General features: G+C 39.6%; 1 protein-coding gene across 2 annotated transcripts in view; it reads left to right on the forward strand.

Annotated features, from left to right (window-relative positions):
• Positions 1-15,790: 15,790 nt before the first annotated feature.
• Positions 15,791-21,881, forward strand: part of rnf44 (ring finger protein 44) — a 51,216-nt gene continuing 45,125 nt past the window's right edge. Inside the window, exon 1 of one of the 2 annotated variants that reach the window (XM_004912871.4) lies at positions 15,791-15,869. In XM_004912871.4, the coding sequence (XP_004912928.1) occupies positions 15,825-15,869 (45 nt within the window). In that variant the 5' untranslated portion in view covers positions 15,791-15,824. The remainder of the gene's footprint in view (positions 15,870-21,881) is intronic. The other variant, XM_031898847.1, reaches the window with a different exon arrangement.

A 21,881-nucleotide genomic window follows, 5' to 3' on the forward strand; every position in this document is an offset into this window, starting at 1 on the left:
TGTATCCAGCTCACTTCTCCAACCCATCCTGTATATATAAATCATTAACTGGAGATAACCTGGTATAATTATCCCTCTTGTTCTCAGGTTTCTAGACGTAGTTGATAAATCCCATCAGAACCAGGAAATTTTAACAACCATTTCCTCTAGGACCAATAAAGTCAAATTGTTTGCACTCCAGTATTCTGAAATTAAAGGAAAACTATAGCCCCAGAATGAATACTTAACAAACAGATAGTTTATATCATATTAAGTGGCCTATTAACGAATCTCGCCAAACTGGAATATATATATTAGTAGTATAGTAGTATGTTGTCATTTTACATCCTTTCCCTTGATCTACCATTTAGTGATGGGCTGTGTGCTCCCTCAGAGATCACCTGACAGGAAATAATGCAGCGCTACCTGTAACAGGAAGTAGCAAGGGGAGTAAAAGGCAGAACTCTGTCCATTCATTGGCTGATGGGGCCTAGCATGTATGTGTGCCTTGGCTTGTTTGTGTGCACTGTGAATCCTATGATCCCAGGAGGCGGCCTTTAATTCTTCAAATGGCAATTTTCTAATAGCACATACTACTATAAAGGTATATTTTTATGAAAATGGTTTATTTAGATGACGCAGGGTTTTACATATGAGCTTGTTTATGCAATATATTTTTATACAGACCTACATTGTTTGGGGGTATAATTTTCCTTTAAGCTCCTTTTGTCATTTGTTTCCTGGCTGGATAGTTAGGAACCTACAGTCTACAGCTTATAGCAAATTTCCTATGTAAAAACTCAATCCTTTAACTCCTCCTCCACATCATGGGCAATGGATGCATAGAAATATGAAACAAAAGGAATATAAATAAACTATATCTTACACTTATTCACAAATAGTGTATATATATATATACAGGTATATATATATACAAATGGATAACATACTAACACTGTATGATTTCTGGCTCCTGGTTTGTGTCTGCATTAGTGTACATGTGTAAAAGGAAAAGATATATCGGAATTTTTTGGAAAAAAAAAATTTTATTTGTCTTTTGAATCATGAAACCTAATTTGTAAAAGAGAATTTTTTTTAAAATAAGCAGTATATATAAAAATTACAATACAGGTATCGGACCCCTTGTCCGGAAACCCATTATCCAGAAAGTTCCGAATTGCAGAAATGCCATCTCTTATAGACTCCATTTTTATCAAATAATTTATATTTTTAAGAATGATTTGCTTTTTCTCTGTAATAATAAAACAGTGCCTTGTACTTGATCCCAACTAAGATATAAATAATCCTTATTGGAGGCAAAACAATCCTATCGGGTTCATTTAATTTTTAAATGATTTTTTTAGTAGACAGGAGGCAGGAGATCCAAATTACGGAAAGATGCCGTATTCAGAAAACCCCAGGTCCCGAGCATTCTGAATAATGGGTCCCATAACTGTACTATCAAAATAACAAGCTTTTTTAATTATAATAGTTCAGTACCTATACCTGGATTAAAATGTTGTTTTAATTATACACATATAGTCTGCCATAATTTTCTCACTGGCAGGCTAGACATCAGTAGAAACATGGCATACTCACCAGGAGTGGGCCGAGCCGACCGGGAGTCCTAGGCAACCTGGTCGGCCACCTCGCCCCTGCACCTGCGCTATCACACCCCGACCCCCCATGTGTTTTGGCGCGCATGCGCAGTTCACGCGTGGGAGGGGGTGTGTGATGCAAATTAATAGTTCATTGCCCCCATCGCGTAATGACAAGCGGCGGGGGCAATGAAAATGGAGCACAGACTAGGGGTAGGCAAGAGAGGCTCCTGCCTGGCACCCCCAAATCTTTGCGCCCTAGGCAGCTGCCTCCTCTGCCTACCCCTAGTTCCAGCCCTGATACTCACACTCTGATGGCTGTGGAATGATAGGTGGGGGTATCTGAAAGGGCTGTAAGCATCTCTTTCTATAGCAGGAACAAGCATTCCATGGCAGAGACATGACAGAAATTATACATTTTAATTGGTACAGGACTATCCTAAGCACAGTTGTATTAGTAATTTGAGCATATAGTGGCCTTTTAAACTGGTCACTGCCCCCCACTCCCACAATTAAAATCCAGCTTTGGGATGTTGGAGTTATGCTAGCGACAGCTCTGAAATAGGTGCTGATACGACTGTAAAATTAAAAATTTAGACGTAGTATATCCAGGCCATGATACAGGATGTAAAAAAATAAAAAATTACACTATTACACGTCACTGATGTGTCTAAAGACCAAAGTCCAGATACTCTATATGTTGTTATGGTTTTATAATATGTAATATAATTACATGACAAAAGTCTATTAGATTGAAAGTCTAATCAGGAACCTCAATATGTATCATTGATATATATGTTTATGCAAATATGCAATATGTATTATCTAGACATTTAAAACAAAGGGATTCATTTATCAAATATTGAACTAGGAAATTCCCAGCAGTTCAATATTTTGTCCATTAATCAAAACTTGTGTCAGTTACAATGCCATTGTGATCTCTGGGGCGGTAACGGTCAGCGCAGATCAAAACAATATCTACACCCAGGCCTGCACCCCATCTGGGCCCACCAGAGAAGAAGAAATGCCTCTGGGGAAGAAGAAATGTGCACTACTGGTAAAAAAAAAATTGTGCCTGGAGGCATACCTCCCAACATTTTCAAAATGGAAAGAGGGACAAAAAGAAATGGCACACGTAGCGCAGCAAAAAAAATGTTATTACGCCCATTGGTAGGGTATTTAAAGTTTGAACACATTTCTGGGGATTTTGGGGTCTCGTTTTATGTGTTATTACAGTTTTGCTAAAAAAGCTGAAATTGCCAAAAGCTACTTGTCAAATTAAGTTTGAGAAACATTGTATCTAAGTGCAGGTATAGCTTGTTAAGATTTCTGAGGGCCACGGGCCGCATGCAGCCCCTGTGTTGATGGACAGCAGCTGGACAGCACTGCCAGACCTATGATATGTGGCAATTATGTCCTTTTATCCACAGGTCATATATTCTACAATCTGTGGTATTTAAAGAGTAAAAAATAATTTACAGCAATAAGTATTAAAGAAAAGTAAATGTAACCTGCATATTCCTCTTTATAGCATTCCCTGCTTTCCTCCTGATGCCATTCTCCCTCTGAGAAGCTTTGATAACTCCACCAATGTATTAGTATATACTGTGACACAGTCACAATCTCAACTTCTTTTTCCAGTACTGATGCCATCACATGAAGTGGTGGAAGGGATCATGGGAGTTACAGTCATGTATCATTTGAGAACTTTAGGATGAGTAGCCATAATATCCAATAGAAGGACCCCCAACAATTACTATGTACAAATATAAATGGCCAATGGTTCCCTTTACAAACTCTGAGTTCTTATACCTAAAAAACATTTGTTTTTGGAAAACCTAATTTCAGAGGTTGCACCAATACTTTTTTTGAGTCCATTTGTTTGTCAAATACTAAGGGAAAGACTCTCTATTTAAAACCCGATAGTGTCAGTCAAACCATACCAGTTCATAGTTCATAAATATATATATTATATAGTGGATTCTAAGAGGAAAATAATGTGACCAAAATCCAATATGGTTTTGTGTTGACTAGATTAACAGATATGGGATCTGATTTGAATTACCATATATATACTTCTAAAAGGTGGCTTATTTCTCTGGAGGTCTGTTCTGCATGTCTAAAGGGAATGGAACTTTGGCCTCAGTTACTTTGCTCTCCCTAAGGCAAATGTGTTGTGTGCAAACAAGCACTTCCAAACACAATATTCTGCTTTAAATTCTTTGCTTGATTCTCTGTAATAAAACAATGCAGCAATAAAACAGGTTGTACGAAGACATAACTACTGGGCAGAGATGAAGTGTAGAATACTGCGCCCAAATATGGATGCAATCATCAGAGTTATAAAGAGTGTGACTGTAGGAACAGAGAAACCTGCAGCCCAACCACAGCATTAGAGGGACAGCCCAATTGCCACTGGCATAAAAAGCAGAAAAAGATCCCAAACTGGAAAGAAAAGGTAAATTAATTCAAAACTGTTTAAAACTAAAAGCACGAAAAATAGTTAATTTTTGACAAAATAAAAAGATTTTAAAGAACCCCTTTAATGAAGCCTTTCATCTAGAGCTCAGTCCCTTAATATCAAGGGGCCCCATATGGATGCCTCTCCACACCCTAAACATGCAACATTACATGTAAACATGGCCCTGGTATGCCACAAAACTCACCCATTTCATACATATCCCCTTCCCCTCTGATATTACAGTCACTGATAACATAACATGTAAATGTTATGCTATGCAATATTCTGCTGAGCTGTACTCGACCAAATTCACCATTAGATGGCAGCAGACACACTACACATTTATTTTTTTCATGACTTTCATTTAATTCAACATTGCAGAATTAGTGTGACAATTATAATAATTAAAAATAATAATAATTTAATTATATGTTAATTCAGAATCTAGGAACTGTAGTGTAATTATTTGCGACAGAGAAGTCTCTGATTAATTCTGGGGTTGTGTAAATCTTCCCTATACCTTTATATCATATTTTCCAAGGGAGCAATCATAACAGTAGATTTACTTTTAAATCTCTATTAGCTATAAATATGCTGCAACCCCATTCAAGCAAGAAGATTACTGTTTTGTGATGGCTCATGAAAATTGATGAGCAAACTTGTAAAAGTTTGGAAAACTATCGAAAATTTTTGTGCAAACCCAAAATGTTGTTAAATTGTATTGAAGTCAATGGGAAAGAAAACTGACATCTCTGCAATAACATGCTGACAAACATGGAGGCAGCTTTGTCATTAATATCCTTTTTCCCAGTTGCTCAGGCCAAGTATATTTCTGTCCATCAACCCTAAGGCAGATTTTTTTGTTTCGAAAGAACAACTACAATTTAAATGCATAGGTGGAGGGTGATTTTTTTTTTGTTTGGGGAGGCTAAAGTTGCCCATACACAGACTGACTTACAGTTAGGGGCAGATTTACACCAATATGATAATTAATCCCTAACTAACTCCTGCAGTTCCCACTGACTTCAGTTGGAACTGTGCAGGTGGGAGCGCTTTTTCCAAAAATACCTATTATTAATACCTTTAATTTACCAACATTAAAATCACTGTGTCCTTGACAGAAAATATTTCCAGGTGCTTTATTGCCTACTGACATATAGACAGAGATCCATCAAAGTTAAACTTTTCTCTAAATGAAGCCGGCCTGAAAGGCACACATAGCAGAATAAATGTTTGTTTTTATAGCCAGTAATGCTTATTAGAATATAGCATGGCTGATTATAGCAAATAGCATGACTGATTATGGCAAGTGAATGGTTAATGTTGTTATGGTGGGAGATGCTGCAAAGCCATTAGCACCTGGGGACTGTAAGAGTTGTCTAAAGGTGGTGTTTATGGGGGCAGAAAAATAATTTCATAAAAAGATAACAGAAGTATTTGTTTGCTAAAGGTCTGTAACTACCAATCTTTATGGAACTAACAGTTTGGGGGAAGGTTGAAGCTAACTTTTTTTTTTAAAGGTATCCAACAGGTTTGGGAAGGCTTAGCCTTCCCTAGCCTTAATGAAGGAAATAATGTCAATTTTGTCAACAGGAAAAGTAAAGAAGAGTATTACTTGTTGCAAACTATTTGTATATAATTTGTCTATTTATGAAGCTATATTTTTTTTCAAAGGTTTTTATTTATGCATTTGTAACATAAAACAACAGTAAACATTATAACATTGGTTCTAAAAGCATGTTTCATTTTCGTGTCTAGGATATATCCACTGGTTTAATTGGTTTAAGTAATCAGTAACAACCTACTCGAGGTAATGTTCAAACTTCTGCTAGAGAGGGGGAGGACTTTAGGATTCCCGGTGGGTGTTCACATTCCCAAGGACAAGATCATATGGTGCTATTCTTTAACCTCAACCCATCTTCCCCATACCTTGTCCTACTTTTGAGGGCATCCCCTTGCTGTGTAGGTAAGTTGTATCAGTGGCAGAAGGGCTTTAAGTAAATTGTTGGGGGAGGATGTGACATCCATTGAAAGAGGATACATTTCCTGGCATAAAACAATAAGGTTTTAAAGAGGATGCACGATGCTGATTCAAAAACAATGTCATCCACAATGCCAAATAAACATAGCTTGTGAGTGAGTATTTTAGGTAGGGATGTTGTATTCTGAATGTAGTCTTGGACCTGGTCCCAAAAATTGTATATTTGTGAGCATAACAACATTAAATGAAAGTAGTTGGCCTCGGGGGCACCAAATTTAGGGCAGTGAGACGAGTCACAGATTCTCATACCATATACAGTGGCTTGCAAAAGTATTCAGCCCCCTTGAACTTTTCCACATTACAGCCACAAACATGAATTCGATTTTATTGGAATTCCACGTGAAAGACCAATACAAAGTGGTGTACACATGAGAAGTGGAACGAAAATCATACATGATTCCAAACATTTTTTACAAATAAATAACTGCAATGTGGGGTGTGCGTAATTATTCAGCCCCGAGTCAATACTTTGTAGAACCACCTTTTGCTGCAATTACAGCTGCCAGTCTTTTAGGGTATGTCTCTACCAGCTTTGCACATCTAGAGACTGAAATCCTTGCCCATTCTTTGCAAAACAGCTCCAGCTCAGTCAGATTAGATGGACAGCGTTTGTGAACAGCAGTTTTCAGATCTTGCCACAGATTCTCGATTGGATTTAGATCTGGACTTTGACTGGGCCATTCTAACACATGGATATGTTTTGTTTTAAACCATTCCATTGTTGCCCTGGCTTTATGTTTAGGGTCGTTGTCCTGCTGGAAGGTGAACCTCCGCCCCAGTCTCAAGTCTTTTGCAGACTCCAAGAGGTTTTCTTCCAAGATTGCCCTGTATTTGGCTCCATCCATCTTCCCATCAACTCTGACCAGTTTCCCTGTCCCTGCTGAAGAGAAGCACACCCAGAGCATGATGCTGCCACCACCATATGTGACAGTGGGGATGGTGTGTTCAAAGTGATGTGCAGTGTTAGTTTTCCGCCACACATAGCGTTTTGCATTTTGGTCAAAAAGTTCCATGTTGGTCTCATCTGACCAGAGACCTTCTTCCACATGTTTGCTGTGTCCCCCACATGGCTTGTGGCAAACTGCAAACGGGACTTCTTATGGTTTTCTGTTAACAATGGCTTTCTTCTTGCCACTCTTCCATAAAGGACAACTTTGTGCAGTGCACGACTAATAGTTGTCCTATGGACAGATTCCCCCACCTGAGCTGTAGATCTCTGCAGCTCGTCCAGAGTCACCAGGGCCTCTTGGCTGCATTTCTGATCAGCGCTCTCCTTGTTCGGCCTGTGAGTTTAGGTGGACGGCCTTGTCTTAGTAGGTTTACAGTTGTGCCATACTCCTTCCATTTCTGAATGATCGCTTGAACAGTGCTCCGTGGGATGTTCAAGGCTTTGGAAATCTTTTTGTAGCCTAAGCCTGCTTTAAATTTCTCAATAACTTTATCCCTGACCTGTCTGGTGTGTTCTTTGGACTTCATGGTGTTGTTGCTCCCAATATTCTCTTAGACAACCTCTGAGGCCGTCACAGAGCAACTGTATTTGTACTGACATTAGATTACACACAGGTGCACAAACGACTGCTTTCTAAGCTAAGGTCTATTGGTCTTAGTGAAGTCGTTTGCACATGGATAGAAAACTGGCTACAGGATCGGGTACAGAGGGTGGTTGTTAATGGCACATTCTCTACTTGGAGTAAGGTTCTCAGTGGGGTCCCTCAGGGTTCTGTACTGGGTCCACTTTTGTTTAATTTGTTCATAAATGACTTAGGGGAGGGTATTATGAGTAATGTATCAGTGTTTGCAGATGACACAAAACTCTGCAGACCAGTCAATTCTATCCAGGATGTGACATCCCTGCAGCAGGATCTTGACCAACTGGCAATCTGGGCAGCTAAGTGGCAGATGAGATTTAATGTGGATAAATGTAAGGTCATGCACCTGGGATGTAAAAATATGCAAGCCCCGTATAACCTTAATGGGACTGCACTAGGCAAATCCATAATGGAGAAGGATCTTGGAGTCCTTGTAGATAATAAACTTGGCTGTAGCAAGCAATGCCAGGCAGCAGCTGCAAGGGCAAACAAGGTTCTGAGCTGTATTAAAAGGGGTATAGATTCACGGGAGGAGGGGGTTATTCTTCCCCTTTACAGAGCACTGGTAAGGCCCCATCTAGAATATGCTGTTCAGTTTTGGTCTCCAGTGCTCAAACGGGACATTATTGAGCTAGAGAGGGTCCAGAGAAGGGCAACTAAGCTGGTAAAGGGTATGGAAAGTCTCGGTTATGAAGAAAGACTGGCCAAGTTGGGTCTGTTTACACTGGAGAAGAGGCGCTTAAGAGGTGACATGATAACTATGTATAAATATATAAGGGGATCATATAATAACCTCTCTAATGTTTTATTTACCAGTAGGTCCTTCCAACGGACACGAGGGCACCCACTCCGTTTAGAAGAAGGGAGGTTCCATTTAAATATTCGGAAAGGATTTTTTACAGTGAGAGCTGTGAAGTTGTGGAATTCCCTCCCCGAATCAGTCGTACTGGCTGATACATTATATAGCTTTAAGAAGGGGCTGGATGGATTCTTAGCAAGTGAGGGAATACAGGGTTATGGGAGATAGCTCTTAGTACAAGTTGATACAGGGACTGGTCCGATTGCCATCTTGGAGTCAGGAAGGAATTTTTTCCCCTCTGAGGCAAATTAGAGAGGCTTCAGATGGGGTTTTTTGCCTTCCTCTGGATCAACTTGTAGTTAGGCAGGTTAGGTATAGGCATTATGGTTGAACTTGATGGACGTATGTCTTTTTTCAACCCAACTTACTGTGTTACTATGTTACTATGTAGGTGCACTCTATTTAGTCATTAGCACTCATCAGGCAATGTCTATGGGCAACTGACTGCACTCAGACCAAAGGGGGCTGAATAATTACGCACACCCCACTTTGCAGTTATTTATTTGTAAAAAATGTTTGGAATCATGTATGATTTTCGTTCCACTTCTCACATGTACACCACTTTGTATTGGTCTTTCATGTGGAATTCCAATAAAATTGATTCATGTTTGTGGCTGTAATGTGACAAAATGTGGAAGAGTTCAAGGGGGCCGAATACTTTTGCAAGCCACTGTAATTGTAGGGGGTCAGGTAAAGCCTGTGAATGATTTTGAATTGGATTAGTTTGTCTCTTGTTAAGATCAGATAGTCATAGGCCCTCCCAATCTTCGTTGTCAAGCTCTGGTAGGTCTTGACGCCAAGCTTTTTAAGCTATGAGAAAGGGAGTTTGGAAGGTAGAGAGAAGAAGGGAGTATAGTGTGGCGATCAGCTTTTTGGAGGAGGGGTTTTGAAGGGTGTTTCAAGCTTAGTAATCACAAAGGGGACTATGGTTCTTTGGAATTGGTGTTGGGAGGCGTGTTGGAGTTGTAAGTATGAGAACCAGGGTAACAGCTCTCCAATATCTGTGTGTCAGATCTGGTTTCTATGTAACAGTGCCCCAGCATTTGTCACATCTCCCAGTGCACGTATGCCCCAGTAAGGCCACACCCGGTATGGGGAAATTTGTTGGAAATTGGGTAGGTAGGAGTTTCCCCAGGGGATAGGATAGGAGGCATCAGTTTAAATAAGTGTAGTATCTTTTGCCATGCTTTGTAAGGTGTCACAATGATTGGGTGATTAGTTTGGATATCTAATAGTTTATGAAATGGGATATATTTTAGTGACTCCATTGAGCTAGCTAAGGTTGCCTGTAGTGGAATGATGGGGTTGGTGAGATCAGGAGAGAACCACCATTGGACCATCTGTGCAGCTAGACTGTAAAATTGCCAGTGTGGAAGGCCTAGGCCGCCCTCTGTGATTGGTGCTCTAAGCTTGACTCTGGAAAATCTGGGAGGTTTATTGGCCCACAGAAAGGCAGTCTGTGTTTTATCTAGAGAGGTGAAGAATTTGGGTGGAATGAAAATAGGCGAGTTGTGGAAAATATAGAGAAAGTTAGAAAGGAATATCATCTTTAACAGGTTTATTCTGCCCCAGATAGATAAAGGGAGATTGGCCCATACCAGCAGTTTCTCATGGCTTTAAAGGAAAGGAAGGTATAGGAAGGAGTCAGGCTAGGCTCGATCAATCGATCGTCGCATAGTGGATGCTGCGCCTTCCTTTGGTGTATCACCTTATTTCAAATGACAGGAAGCCAAGTTTTAGCAGGTATTTTCTAATAAAGCATTCAAAATACTAAGTGGTTTGCAGGATAGGCCAATTATTGGTGCAGGGTAGAATAGATTTTTGACTGTGTTTAGTGTTACTTTTCCTTTGAGAATGGGGTCTAAATTGTCAGGAATAAAGTCGATCAGCTCCTTTCGTATTTTGATGCCCAAGTATTTAAATGTATCAACCCATTGCAAGGGAGTAGGAGGTATTTGAATCAATTTTGGGTCTATATTGAATAGACTAGATTTGTCCCAATTGATTCTCAAGTCGGAGAAGTACCTTAAATGTTTGACTGTATGTAGGACTGCCTGTAGTGAGGCACTAGGGGAGCCCAAATACAGTAAAACATCATCAGCATATAAAGATATACGTTCCTCCACAGCCCCCAATTTGAGACCTGTTATGACTGGAGAGTGTCGGATTAGAACAGCAAGGGGCTCTATTGCAAATTAAAGGCATACAATGGGCAGCCTTGTCAGGTACCTCTGGATAGAGAGAACTTTGGGGATAAATAGCGATTTACATTAACCCTTGCTGTTGGTGCTTCATACAACATTCTCACCCATTTAATAAACCGCTCGCCGAGGCCAAACCTCTTGAAAAGTTCCAGACATAAGGCTTTGGCTGCTACACTACTTGAGAATCTTTATTGACATGGTTGGCAGGAATATTACTAAATAGCCTGTGGATGTTTATATTGGTGGATCTGTTGGGCAAAAAGCCTGTCTGGTCGGGCTCAATTAGTTCCTTGATTACTAGTTTCAATCTGTTAGAAAGGATTTTTTTGAGCGAGATAGGCCTATAAGAGCTGCACTCGAGTGGATCCTTACCATCTTTAAGGATGACCACAATGAGAGCAGTGTTAAAGGAGCGAAGTAGTCTATAAATCTGTAAATGCCTTGTACCAGTCAGGGAGAAATCCATCTGGGCTTGGTGTTTTATTAGGCTGGAGCGAAGTTATTGCCTCTTGAACCTCCTCTAGTTTGATGGGGCTGTTGAGTTAGGCCCTAAGTAGGGGGGGAAGTTTGGGGATGGGAATGGTGTCCAGGTAGTTTGAAAGTTGTAGTGGGGTATAGTGCCATCAGCCTTTGACGCACCAGGTGGGTTTCCAGTAGCAGTGAGGCATATTTTTTTACATAATCAAACATCAGTGCCCATTTGAATTTGGAATTTAGACCCCTGATATTTCAAAAAAGTTAACCCTTCATCTTGGAAGTTAATTAATATTAGTGGAGAGTATGGCAAAGGGCTTATACTTAAAGTACCAGTGTCATGTGATATTACGCCAGTGAACCAAAACATATAACAAATATCAAGAAAACAATGAGGAAACATTAACTCAAAAAGACCCACCCGACCTGACCTATAGCTTGGTAGGTATTGATCCCTTAGCTGAACTTATGTGAGATGTGCTCATAGGGAGCGAGTGGCTCACATTTAGTATACAGCAATGAAGTGGCAGAGGGTTCCGCTGTGCCAATGTTCTCAAGTCCAGGGTGATTTGCTGCATGACTTTGCACCACTGGTTTTAGGGCATTCTGGTGTCTGTGGCACGCAAAGGTTGTGGAGATCATGACCCTTAATACAAGGTTGCTGTGTGTCCACCCATAGTAAAGCGTGGTGGGAGTTGTTATAGCTCTCATATAATGGTATTGTCTAGAATTGTATTAGTACAGAGGTAGTACCCCTAATGTCACATGCAGTGTTACGTGCTGTGAAGTAGCAGTGGTGATGTAACCATAGCGCGAGCACTTTCTCCCAATAGTATTTGGTTGAAAGAAGCCCATTATATTTGTCCAATATATGGAAATGCCAGTGGTATGAAGTTCAAGTGTTTGGCCTTGGCATATTAAGAATAGGCAGTCTCACCTGTCATATTGGCAAGTTACATTTGTTTCCCTTGCGTAGATGTTAGTTTGTCAATTGGGACTGGCTCTGAGTGGTTGAGGTATCTAGCTAGTCGCTAGCCCCTTGTATGAAGCTATATTATTTAGTATTAGACTGAGTTTGTCCTGTAAAAGAACCAGAAGTATTTTTTTATGAATTAACTTTTAGTATGACGAAGAGCAGTGATCCCCAACCAGTGGCTTGGGGACAACATGTTGCTCAACCCAACCCCTTGGATGTTGCTCTCAGTGCCCCCAAACCAGGTAGTTATTTTTAAATTCTTGACTTGTTGGAAAGTTTTAGTTGAAGTGGCCGCCCACACAGAGAGGGAGTTCCCCCATTTCACAGTGATAGGTACCCTTTAACTTGAAAAAGGCAGTGTGTGAAGTGCAAAAAATGGGCAATAATTAAAGCCTTGTCCCTGATGTTGTAGAACTACAGCTTTCAGCATGCTTTAAACCTTATTACTGTATTTGTGTTTGAATGCAGGGGGATGTAGTCCAGCAACATACTTGTAATACCAGGCTTGAGCAGCAGTATTTACATGCCTATAACTATTTCCTCCCTCCCCCCTTTTTTCAAACAAAGAAAGGAAGTGGCTGTTCAATTCAGGACTATTCCACCAAGTCCAATTTATGGAGGGGGAGACGGTTTTAGGCTCATGCTCTTTATAGCATTCAGTCAGTCTCATCCTAAAATATTCAATTTTTGAGATTATCACAGCTTCCCCCTTCTCAAAGGTAACCTTGTCAAGCTCTCTGCCCACATTGCAGCAGCTGCTGTTGCCGAGGACTGGGAACATGATGTTATACTAAAGAACGTGATACGAATTTCTGAGCTCAGTACAGGCTCCTGTGGGTTGTATAAGGACAGGATCTCCAAGTAGGGACAAACCACCTACTTCCATACCTGCAGTTTATAATGCAGCAGAATTACAACAATTTAGAAAAGCATTAGAAAATAATTTTAAAGGCAGTATGTTACAGACATTGAGTACATCTGCCAATCAGGCATTGCAACTTTGATTTTCACTTCACCACCAGAAAACATTCTGCAATCTGTATACAGACAGAGATGAAAGTAGAAGAGACACGCATTATACTTTATGCCTGTGATAGCCCCATACAATGAAACAAAATGCATTATATTATTTTATTAATATAATTAATAAAATTGACAATATTTACTGTGATGCAGATTTTGTAATTAACAGTGTGTAAATGTGTGCCTAGAATTCCAAAGCAAATACTGAATGCAGCATCACTAACTTGTACTTAAAGCTGGCAAAGTGAATTCTATATTAAGTGCATACATCTGAGTGCTCCATGAAATCTTCGCAGGCAGATCCCCTAAACTGGGGGGCCACAGCTGAGCACAGAAGGGAAGACTGTTGGTCTTCATTGATAAAGGACCTCAGAATGGATTATATTTTCCTCTCTGTACAGCCAATGCGCAAACTTGTAGCCAAATATGTATTAAATGGCTTCATTCCCTCGAAATATGATTTTAAGCATTACCATATTAACCCACATGCCATGGATATGGCTAGCAGGCTTTTTAAAGAATGCAGGAGAGTCACACAGTGTTTTTGTTATATGTTAACCCTTCAGAAGACAAAGCATAAAATTCACATAGTATTGTGACAAGTAGCATTTAGATAGGGGAAGTGAACCCTACAGCTGCAGGGGCCTAGGGGCTGAGGTTGGCTATAGTTTATATAAATATCTGTTGTCTGCTATATAACCTGTGCCTTTTCTTCAGCTTAAGAAGCTTACACAGCAGCTTATTTATATAAACTATAGTAGCCTTTCTAAACCAAACACACAAATGTTACCAGTGCAGGGCAACAGTACATTATATTTCAATTACTTACATTTTTTGGTATTACTGTTCTTTTAAAATACAAGCAACCAACAGTAATCATCAATTCCCTCTCTCCTAGAGTCCCCAGCAATGAGGCATTATGTATTGCTATTGGCAGGATGCTTTTGAATATACATATTCACCTTGAGTATTAGCTGCCATAAGAGAGTTATATTTTTACTGGCCAGATATTCCAAATCTATTTCCTTGTATTTGTCAACTTTTTGTGCACATTTGAGTGCACATTTGTACAGTATCGACGTGTTAAGTCTCCCTTTGCTACAATCTGGTCTGTTGCACCCAGTTTGTTGAGTGACCTATTTGTTTGCACTAAGTGACTGTCAATATGAGAGGATTTGTCATATGTGAAGGGCCTGGGGGCTAAGCATCCGTGTCCTGTGCACAAAGCAGTGAGGAATAGTGACAGGGAAACCTCTATTATAATGCATTTTTATACATAAAAAAGCCCCCCCACACACAAAACCAAAACGGTTTTTATTAAATACAAGTCAATATATTTTACATTATGGTGTACACATTGTTTTTCAGCACAGATGTTTTGCTAATATTGCTGACACAACTATAAACTGGACAGCTACAGTATTTACTGGCAAGTATCAGAGAGGGTCTTTTGAATACTTTATACTTTCCAGCATATCTACAAAAATAATGTGGAACCTTGTTAATGTTATAAAAAGTTGTCTTTCTATGGAGTCTCTATAGCAGGGAGTGAAAAACATATAGATGACGTAGGTGGTTAGTGCAGTCGCTTCACTCAAATTCGATTCCAGCCAGGGCACTATTTGCAAAAAGGTTGGATGTTCACCTAAAGCTTGCATGGGTTTCCTATGGTTACTCTGGCTTCCTTCCTTACTTCAAAAACAAACAGGAAGGGTTTATGCCTCCTTACACTGTAAGCACCTCTGGGGCAATGAATAAGATAATTTCTGTATATGACATGTTGGTGCTACATAAAAAAATATATATTAATAATAAATAAAAGGGTGCTAATGGGCAAATGTGATAGCCAGTGAAAAGTTGCCAATGTGGTCAAACGCCTCCATGAAACAAGGGAAACACCAGCCAGCACCAGCAACTTTCTGCTGACAGAAAATCTGCACACATATTTCACCTATTGTCTTCTCCTAAATTAGCCATTGGCCTGCCACTTATTCGCACAAATATACAAACACCCTCAAGGCACAAAAAACCTCAAAAGATCATTTAATGTCACCTTGTATTCGTTTCCACGATAAATCTTCCCTTTTTAGTCAAACTGGGAGAAGAGTCTAGTATTTTTTCCGTTCTCAACTAAGAGGAACTATTAGTAACTGAGGCGGGGTGGGCTTGTCAAGCAACTAACACAGATGTATGTATGTATATTTTTATTTATAAAGCACTACTTATGTACGCAGCGCTGTACAGTAGAATACATTAATACAAACAGGGGATTAATAAGATAATAGATAAATACAAAGTATAACAATAAATACAAGATACAGATACAGTTGCAATAAGTTAAGAGTCAAAGACACAAGAGGATGGAGGTCCCTGCCCCATAGAGCTTACAATCTATGAAAGATGAAAGGTTCCTTTTTCTATTTTTTTGTTCTCTACCAAAAGCAGGATATTCAACCACAGAAAACCCTATAAACGGGCTACCTCCCCTCCCTTGCACCTACTAATAGCCTAAGCGCGCTAGACACTCCCACAAGAGGGCTGCGTGACGCGTCACTGCGCTTACGTTAGTCGTGACGCCACAATCTCGCGTGATGAGACTTGTGGCGTCGGGATTTTCTGTATGACAGGAGGCAAGGAGCTTGCAGTTAACAGCTTTGCGAGAGGTGTAAGTAGCGATCCGGGACTGCGGGATGTTAGGAAAAGCGGGTCTGTTGGACGGTATGCACTTGGTTTGTTTATCGGGCGCCCTGCTGTCATTGAGCTGCAGACTTCGGAACGGAGCTAGGATGCCTGCATGTCCTGTTTTGTCACAGAAGTTTTAGCCCTGGTAGAGCTGTACAGGGATTGGATAGGCAAGAGGGTAGAGCTTGAAAGAACATGCAGACTTCCTAGCTCCCTTCCGAACTCTGCATCTTACTGACAGCAGGGGGCCCGCTAATCCAAGTAAGTGCAGCACAGCCGGGCCCCCCTTAACACCCTCCGCTGTACCCACTGATGGCAGCCCTGGCCGGACCAACAGCTTGCAAAATATAGATTTCACAAATACAACTTCCATGTTCCTAAACAAGCTAAACTAGTGGGAATACTGGGACTTGTGTTTATGAAACAGCTAAAGAGCCGGAGGCTGCCCTGAGGGAACAGTATGTGTCAGGTGGACTGGGTGCTGGGGAAGCTTCGACCGATGCATTTGGAAACTTGTAAAGCAGGTTAGAACTTTGTTTAGAAGTTCTGTCACATGATGGTCTGTGCAGTCTGCAGCATCGCCTTACTGTTTGATCAGAAATGCAATTTGTGCTCTTTATGTGGCTCCTTTTCAAGTAATGTTGTGGCAACCCTAAAAAAGAGTATGCAAAGGAATTGTAGCACTTTTCAGACAACAAATGGCAAGCTTGCTAAGTGTCTGTATGTGGGTGCAGTGTCTGACTGGCCCACTAGGGGAACTACTGCTTGCACCCTCCTGTCACCCAACCATTTTACCTTGTATGTCAAGGCCATGGTCATTCCCCATATCTGGGTATGAAAAGAGAGGAGAAGTGGTGGGAATATAATAGTGTGTAAAGACAGAGGATAAAGAAGTTGTGAGGAGAGAAGAAAAAAAAAAAAAGAGTGGACCTGTAGTCTAAAATGTTGTGATGGGCCCAATGCATCCCAGCCTAACAATGTTTCATTTACACATGGCATTAGTGCTGGAATTTATAGTAGGGTTATATTGCTGCAGAACTCTCATACCTGACCTGATCTAGACATAGCAGCAGTCATGCATGTAAATGGAAATAAAGAAAAACAGATAAGCTGCTTACAAATAACCAGTATTAATAGTACATGTAAATATCCAGTAAGTTGCCCTTAAATGAACCTTGAGCTAGGGCACATGACAAGTGAGATGCACACATCCTGTATGTTTGGGTAATAAGGTAAATAAATATCTTACCTGTCAAATGGATATTTTGAGTTCCAATATTTTTACTACATATAGAAATTTAACAATGGCGCTGACTTTGTTGAATAGAGCAAAATACATTTTATAACTAACTATAACTTTGTTTCTACATTTAATGGTTCAAGGAAAGCAATTTAATCTTAAGCTGACCATACACGTGGCGATCTGACGATGTTTCTGGTCGCACGAAACATCGTCAGATCCGCCACACCCGGTCAGGGCTGAAACAGCAGATAAGGAGGTAGAAACAATAGGATTTCTACCTCCTTCTGGCGATTCAGCCCTGACGGCAGATTTTGGTCAGGCGCCTTCTATGGCGCCCGATCAAAATTTTCTAACCTGGCCGATCGGCGAGTCGTCCGATATCAGCAGCTTCCTGCGATATCGGTCGATTCGCCGACATGCCATACACACACCAAATATCATACGAAACGAGGTTTCGTACGATAGTATCGGTGCGTGTATGGCCAGCTTTATAGTACAGGCAGTCTGGAATCACAAGTGACATCCCCTTATTGTGTGGATGTCACTTTAACATTACCCTTATGTAATAAAAGGCACTAAGTTTGCCCAGGTGCAGTAAAGCATAGGAACAAATAAGAAAATTCATTTGATTACAGTAAATGCTACCTGCTGATTAGTTGCTATGGGTTACTGCACCTAGGCAAATGTAGTGTCTTTTATCACGTAACCACATGTTCTTGTATAGTTATTGTAATAAAATAATTGCACTTTATCGGATGTTCTGTTTAATCTTAGTAAAAGCTGCAATGCATATCATCTATCCCGATGACACAAATTATCAAAAAAAGTTTGCTGTGTATTAGAAAACCTGCACTGGAATCTTTAACTGATATTATTTCTAAAACGTCATTTTTATATGTTTGTTAAGTTTGCAGTACCATATGCATTTTCTTTAAGGCTTGGGCATCCTTGTGTTTCCTATTCCTCTTTATAAACCATTACTGTTGCATTTTTGTCTTCCTAATGTAAAAGCTGTTGTGTAGAATGACTTCTCTCTGGCTTATTTGTAAAAATTTAATTTTTGGGTTTGTTTTTTTTTAATATTATCACCAGTTGGAAGTTTTGTAGTAATTCCCTGTATCTTTCAGGCAACAATATAAGATGGATTAAAATATGCACCCCATTTTAATAGTGTTGCATCACTGATTTTGAACAGTGCTTCCATTCCAGTGGAAGCAAGGTCTTTGTTACATCAACTGTGTTGCTCTTGTAAATGGAAGTTAAAAGATTTTTAATAAAAGTAAAACTAAAAAAATAGACATTGTGTACAAACAGTGGGTAACGTGCTAGGCACAAAACAGGTACATATTTACAAATGCTATATAGAAGGCTCTAATGTTTACCACCAGTATTGTTGCATGTAATGCATCTGTACCTAACACATACTAATTATGACTCCGTAGCAAATTGGAAGGCAAGGGGTGCAAGGGAATACTCTCTCATGACTTGCAGGAGGTCCATGTTATTTTATTTTGTAAACACTATATGAAGGGCAAAGAAAAACATGGTAAATTGTACCAGATATTTTTATTTCACTTACACTTGGCACATTACTTGGTTTAATTAGCTGATGGTTAGCATCCCCAAATCAGATTCCTTCTGACCCAGGAAGGAAATTGTGTGTGCCATTCATTCACCTTTAACATCACCTCTTTCCTACATTTGTAATAAAAATGTTTGACTAATTGGTTATAATTATATGCCTCAAAGTGTTTATCTATGCTCTGCCTTCTGTAAAGCCCAGGTGGTTAATGATGCTTGGCGTGGGTCTATTTGGTATAGTTGGCTATAGCAAGGAGCTGGCTATGCAAAATAGAGAGCTTAGTGTTTTAACAGTAGGGGGCAAGGCAGAGTTGAGTCAAGCCCATGGGATGTGGCAGATTACTCCTGTTAGATTCTGTACAATACACTGCACAGTGATACAGTATTATATTAAAGTCTATCTTCTAATGCATAATGCTTGTAGCCAATCTTTTGCGCTGGCCTGTGGCTCATGAGTTCAGTGAATAGGGCTTGTGCTGAACATATTGCTTTAAATACAAAAAAAAAAAAAAAATCTGTTTTTTTTTTTTTTTTATTTTTTATTTTTCCACTTGACAGGGATTCCGAAGCTACTCCATGTTTAGTCTTTGTGAGGTAGATAAATAGATTACCAGGAACTAAAATAATCCTCCCACTTAAGGGCGGTGGCAGATGGGGAGATTACCTGTCCCATGACAAATCTTTGTTGCCGCAGGCAACTAATCTCCCCACAATGCCATCTCACTGGCAAGAATGTAAATCGCCAGTGGGATAGCATACGCATGGCTGCGATTTGCCAAAGTTGCCTTGAGAGGAAACTTTGGGCGACTTCGGCAAATCGAAGCGACGCATATGCCATCCCACCGGTGATTTACATACGCATGGCTGCGATTTGCCAAAGTTGCCCGAATTCGCCATCCCTCCGGCAATTTACATACGCATCGCTGCAATTGGCTAGTTGCCCGAAGTTGCCTTGAGAGGAAACTTCGGGCAACTTTGGCAAATCATAGCAACGCTTATGGCATCCCACCAGTGATTTACATTCTTACCAGTGGGATGGAATTTCGGGAAGGTTAGTCGCCCGTGGCAACGAAGATTTGTCGCCATGCGAGTAATCTCCCCGTCTGCCACTGCCCTAAGGGACCTCTGTTTGTCTGTGCACTTGTAATCTAATTTTTAGAATAGAATATATAGAATAGAATATATCTTTATTGTCATTGTCACATAGTAAACAAAGAAATTAAAAGAAGCAAACAACAAGGGCCAAACATGGAGTAACTTCTGTTTCCCTGTTTACCTTATTTAGTTCAAGAAATAGAAAAATCCATATTTTCCGCCCAAGCACTATTAACTGAACCCATGTTGAAAAGGGGGTATGCTGCCCCTTGTTTAAAACCATAAAAAACGAATTTCCATTCATTTATCAAAAGATCAGAACTAAAGAAAATCGAGGAAAATTTATGAAAACTGCAACTTTTTCGAATTGTCGCATGATAACTGCGTCTTTTTCATACTGTTGCACAAAAGCTAGCATCAAGAAACCCAAAAACCTACAAGCAAAGAAAGATCTTCCAATTCTAAAAGGGACTTCTGCCATTGACTTCTATGTGATCTTGACGGGTTTTAGATGGAGTATTTTTGGAGTGCATTCAGTTTGTCACTTAATAAATAAATAAATTAGTTTATGCAACTTTTTAGGGTGAAAAAAAGCAGTTTAGTAAATTCCCCCTAAATTGTATGTTTTGTAAATACAAAGGTACTTTTACTTCTGAAAGATGGTTATTTTGTTACTTGTTGTTATATGGTTTTTGGAGGGCAATGTTACATTTGAACCAACTACATGTGAGTGTGTATAAGTAAGGCTGTATCCAATTCTAAAGCACGGTATGGGGCTAACTTACTCAATGAGGTGTGTCTGAAAGGCCTTTCAAGTATATGTATGTATGTATAACTTTATTTATAAATCGCCACAAGGGTACGCAGTGCTGTACAATCTTACAAAATTACACACAGGGAGGACAAGTGTTATAATAAATAAATACAATACATGGGAATAAGTGCCATGTGGTATGAGACACAGCAGGAAGGAGGTCCCTGCCCCATAGAGCTTACAATCTATCTATTTGACATGTCACGCAAACCTTAATTTTATGGACATCAAGATTTTATTTTGACCCTTATTTTACAGTCCAAATTTCTTTTTAAAGGTCAAATTCTTTCCAGATTCTTTCTACAAACATTTGTAATGATACCTTTTGGCAGCAACATTAGCCTTGCCCTAGAAGGACATGTTTTTAAAGATAACTGTCATTAAAAGATGTAATAAGAATTTTCTTCTAAAGCCTTCCTTTATGAAATTTCCATTTACTGGCGATTTAAGGTTGTTAGCAAAGGTCTGGTGTCTGCATGAAATTGCATGAGGAATAAAAATCAAGATTATTTGCATCTAAGCATTTTATGTACATATCAAGGACTGGGAGATTTTCAGGCATAAAACCAAATTATTGTCATTTTATTTGCATACTAATAACCAAATGAAAAAAAAAAGAAATCCTAAATAATAGCTTAAATAAAATATTACTTTACAGGGCACCAATTACTCTTTTTTTTCTTTTTTTGAAAAACACTTGTTTATATTGGGCCCTATTATATAAAACACTGTATGGGGAAATCACATCCAATATGTAAACCGTATGTAAACTAGCAAAATGTGGCATACTTTACAATACCATACAACACACTCTGGCATCATGGGCCCAGGACTAGTCCAGGCCACCAACCTCTGTGACCAGTGGGTTAATGTCAGGGGTGTATTTAAGATTGCGCACCTTAGCTTTTGGGGAAAGCTTAATCCAGATATTTTCCAAACCACTTCCTAGAGCTGCAGATATCTTAAATTGTAGCTTTAAATTGCAACATAGTTACAGTAATTTATGGACTTTTTTTTTTTTTACCTCTGCTAACTACATGCCTATACAGTTGAATGCTAATATTTGTGCTAAAATACATATTTGCAGAAATCAGTACAAATAAAAACAGGAACAAAGTGTTTAATTGCGGCATGTGCAAAAGTTTGTTTACCTTTCCACTTGTCCAGTGATACACTGTTTTTGTCCTTGTTGTAATTAACAATACACATAGGCCTATGACTAAATGCTTATGAAGCACAAAATGAGTAAAGGTGGTAGAAAT

Source organism: Xenopus tropicalis, chromosome 3, assembly GCF_000004195.4.
Source record: "Xenopus tropicalis strain Nigerian chromosome 3, UCB_Xtro_10.0, whole genome shotgun sequence".
NCBI lineage: Eukaryota > Metazoa > Chordata > Amphibia > Anura > Pipidae > Xenopus > Xenopus tropicalis.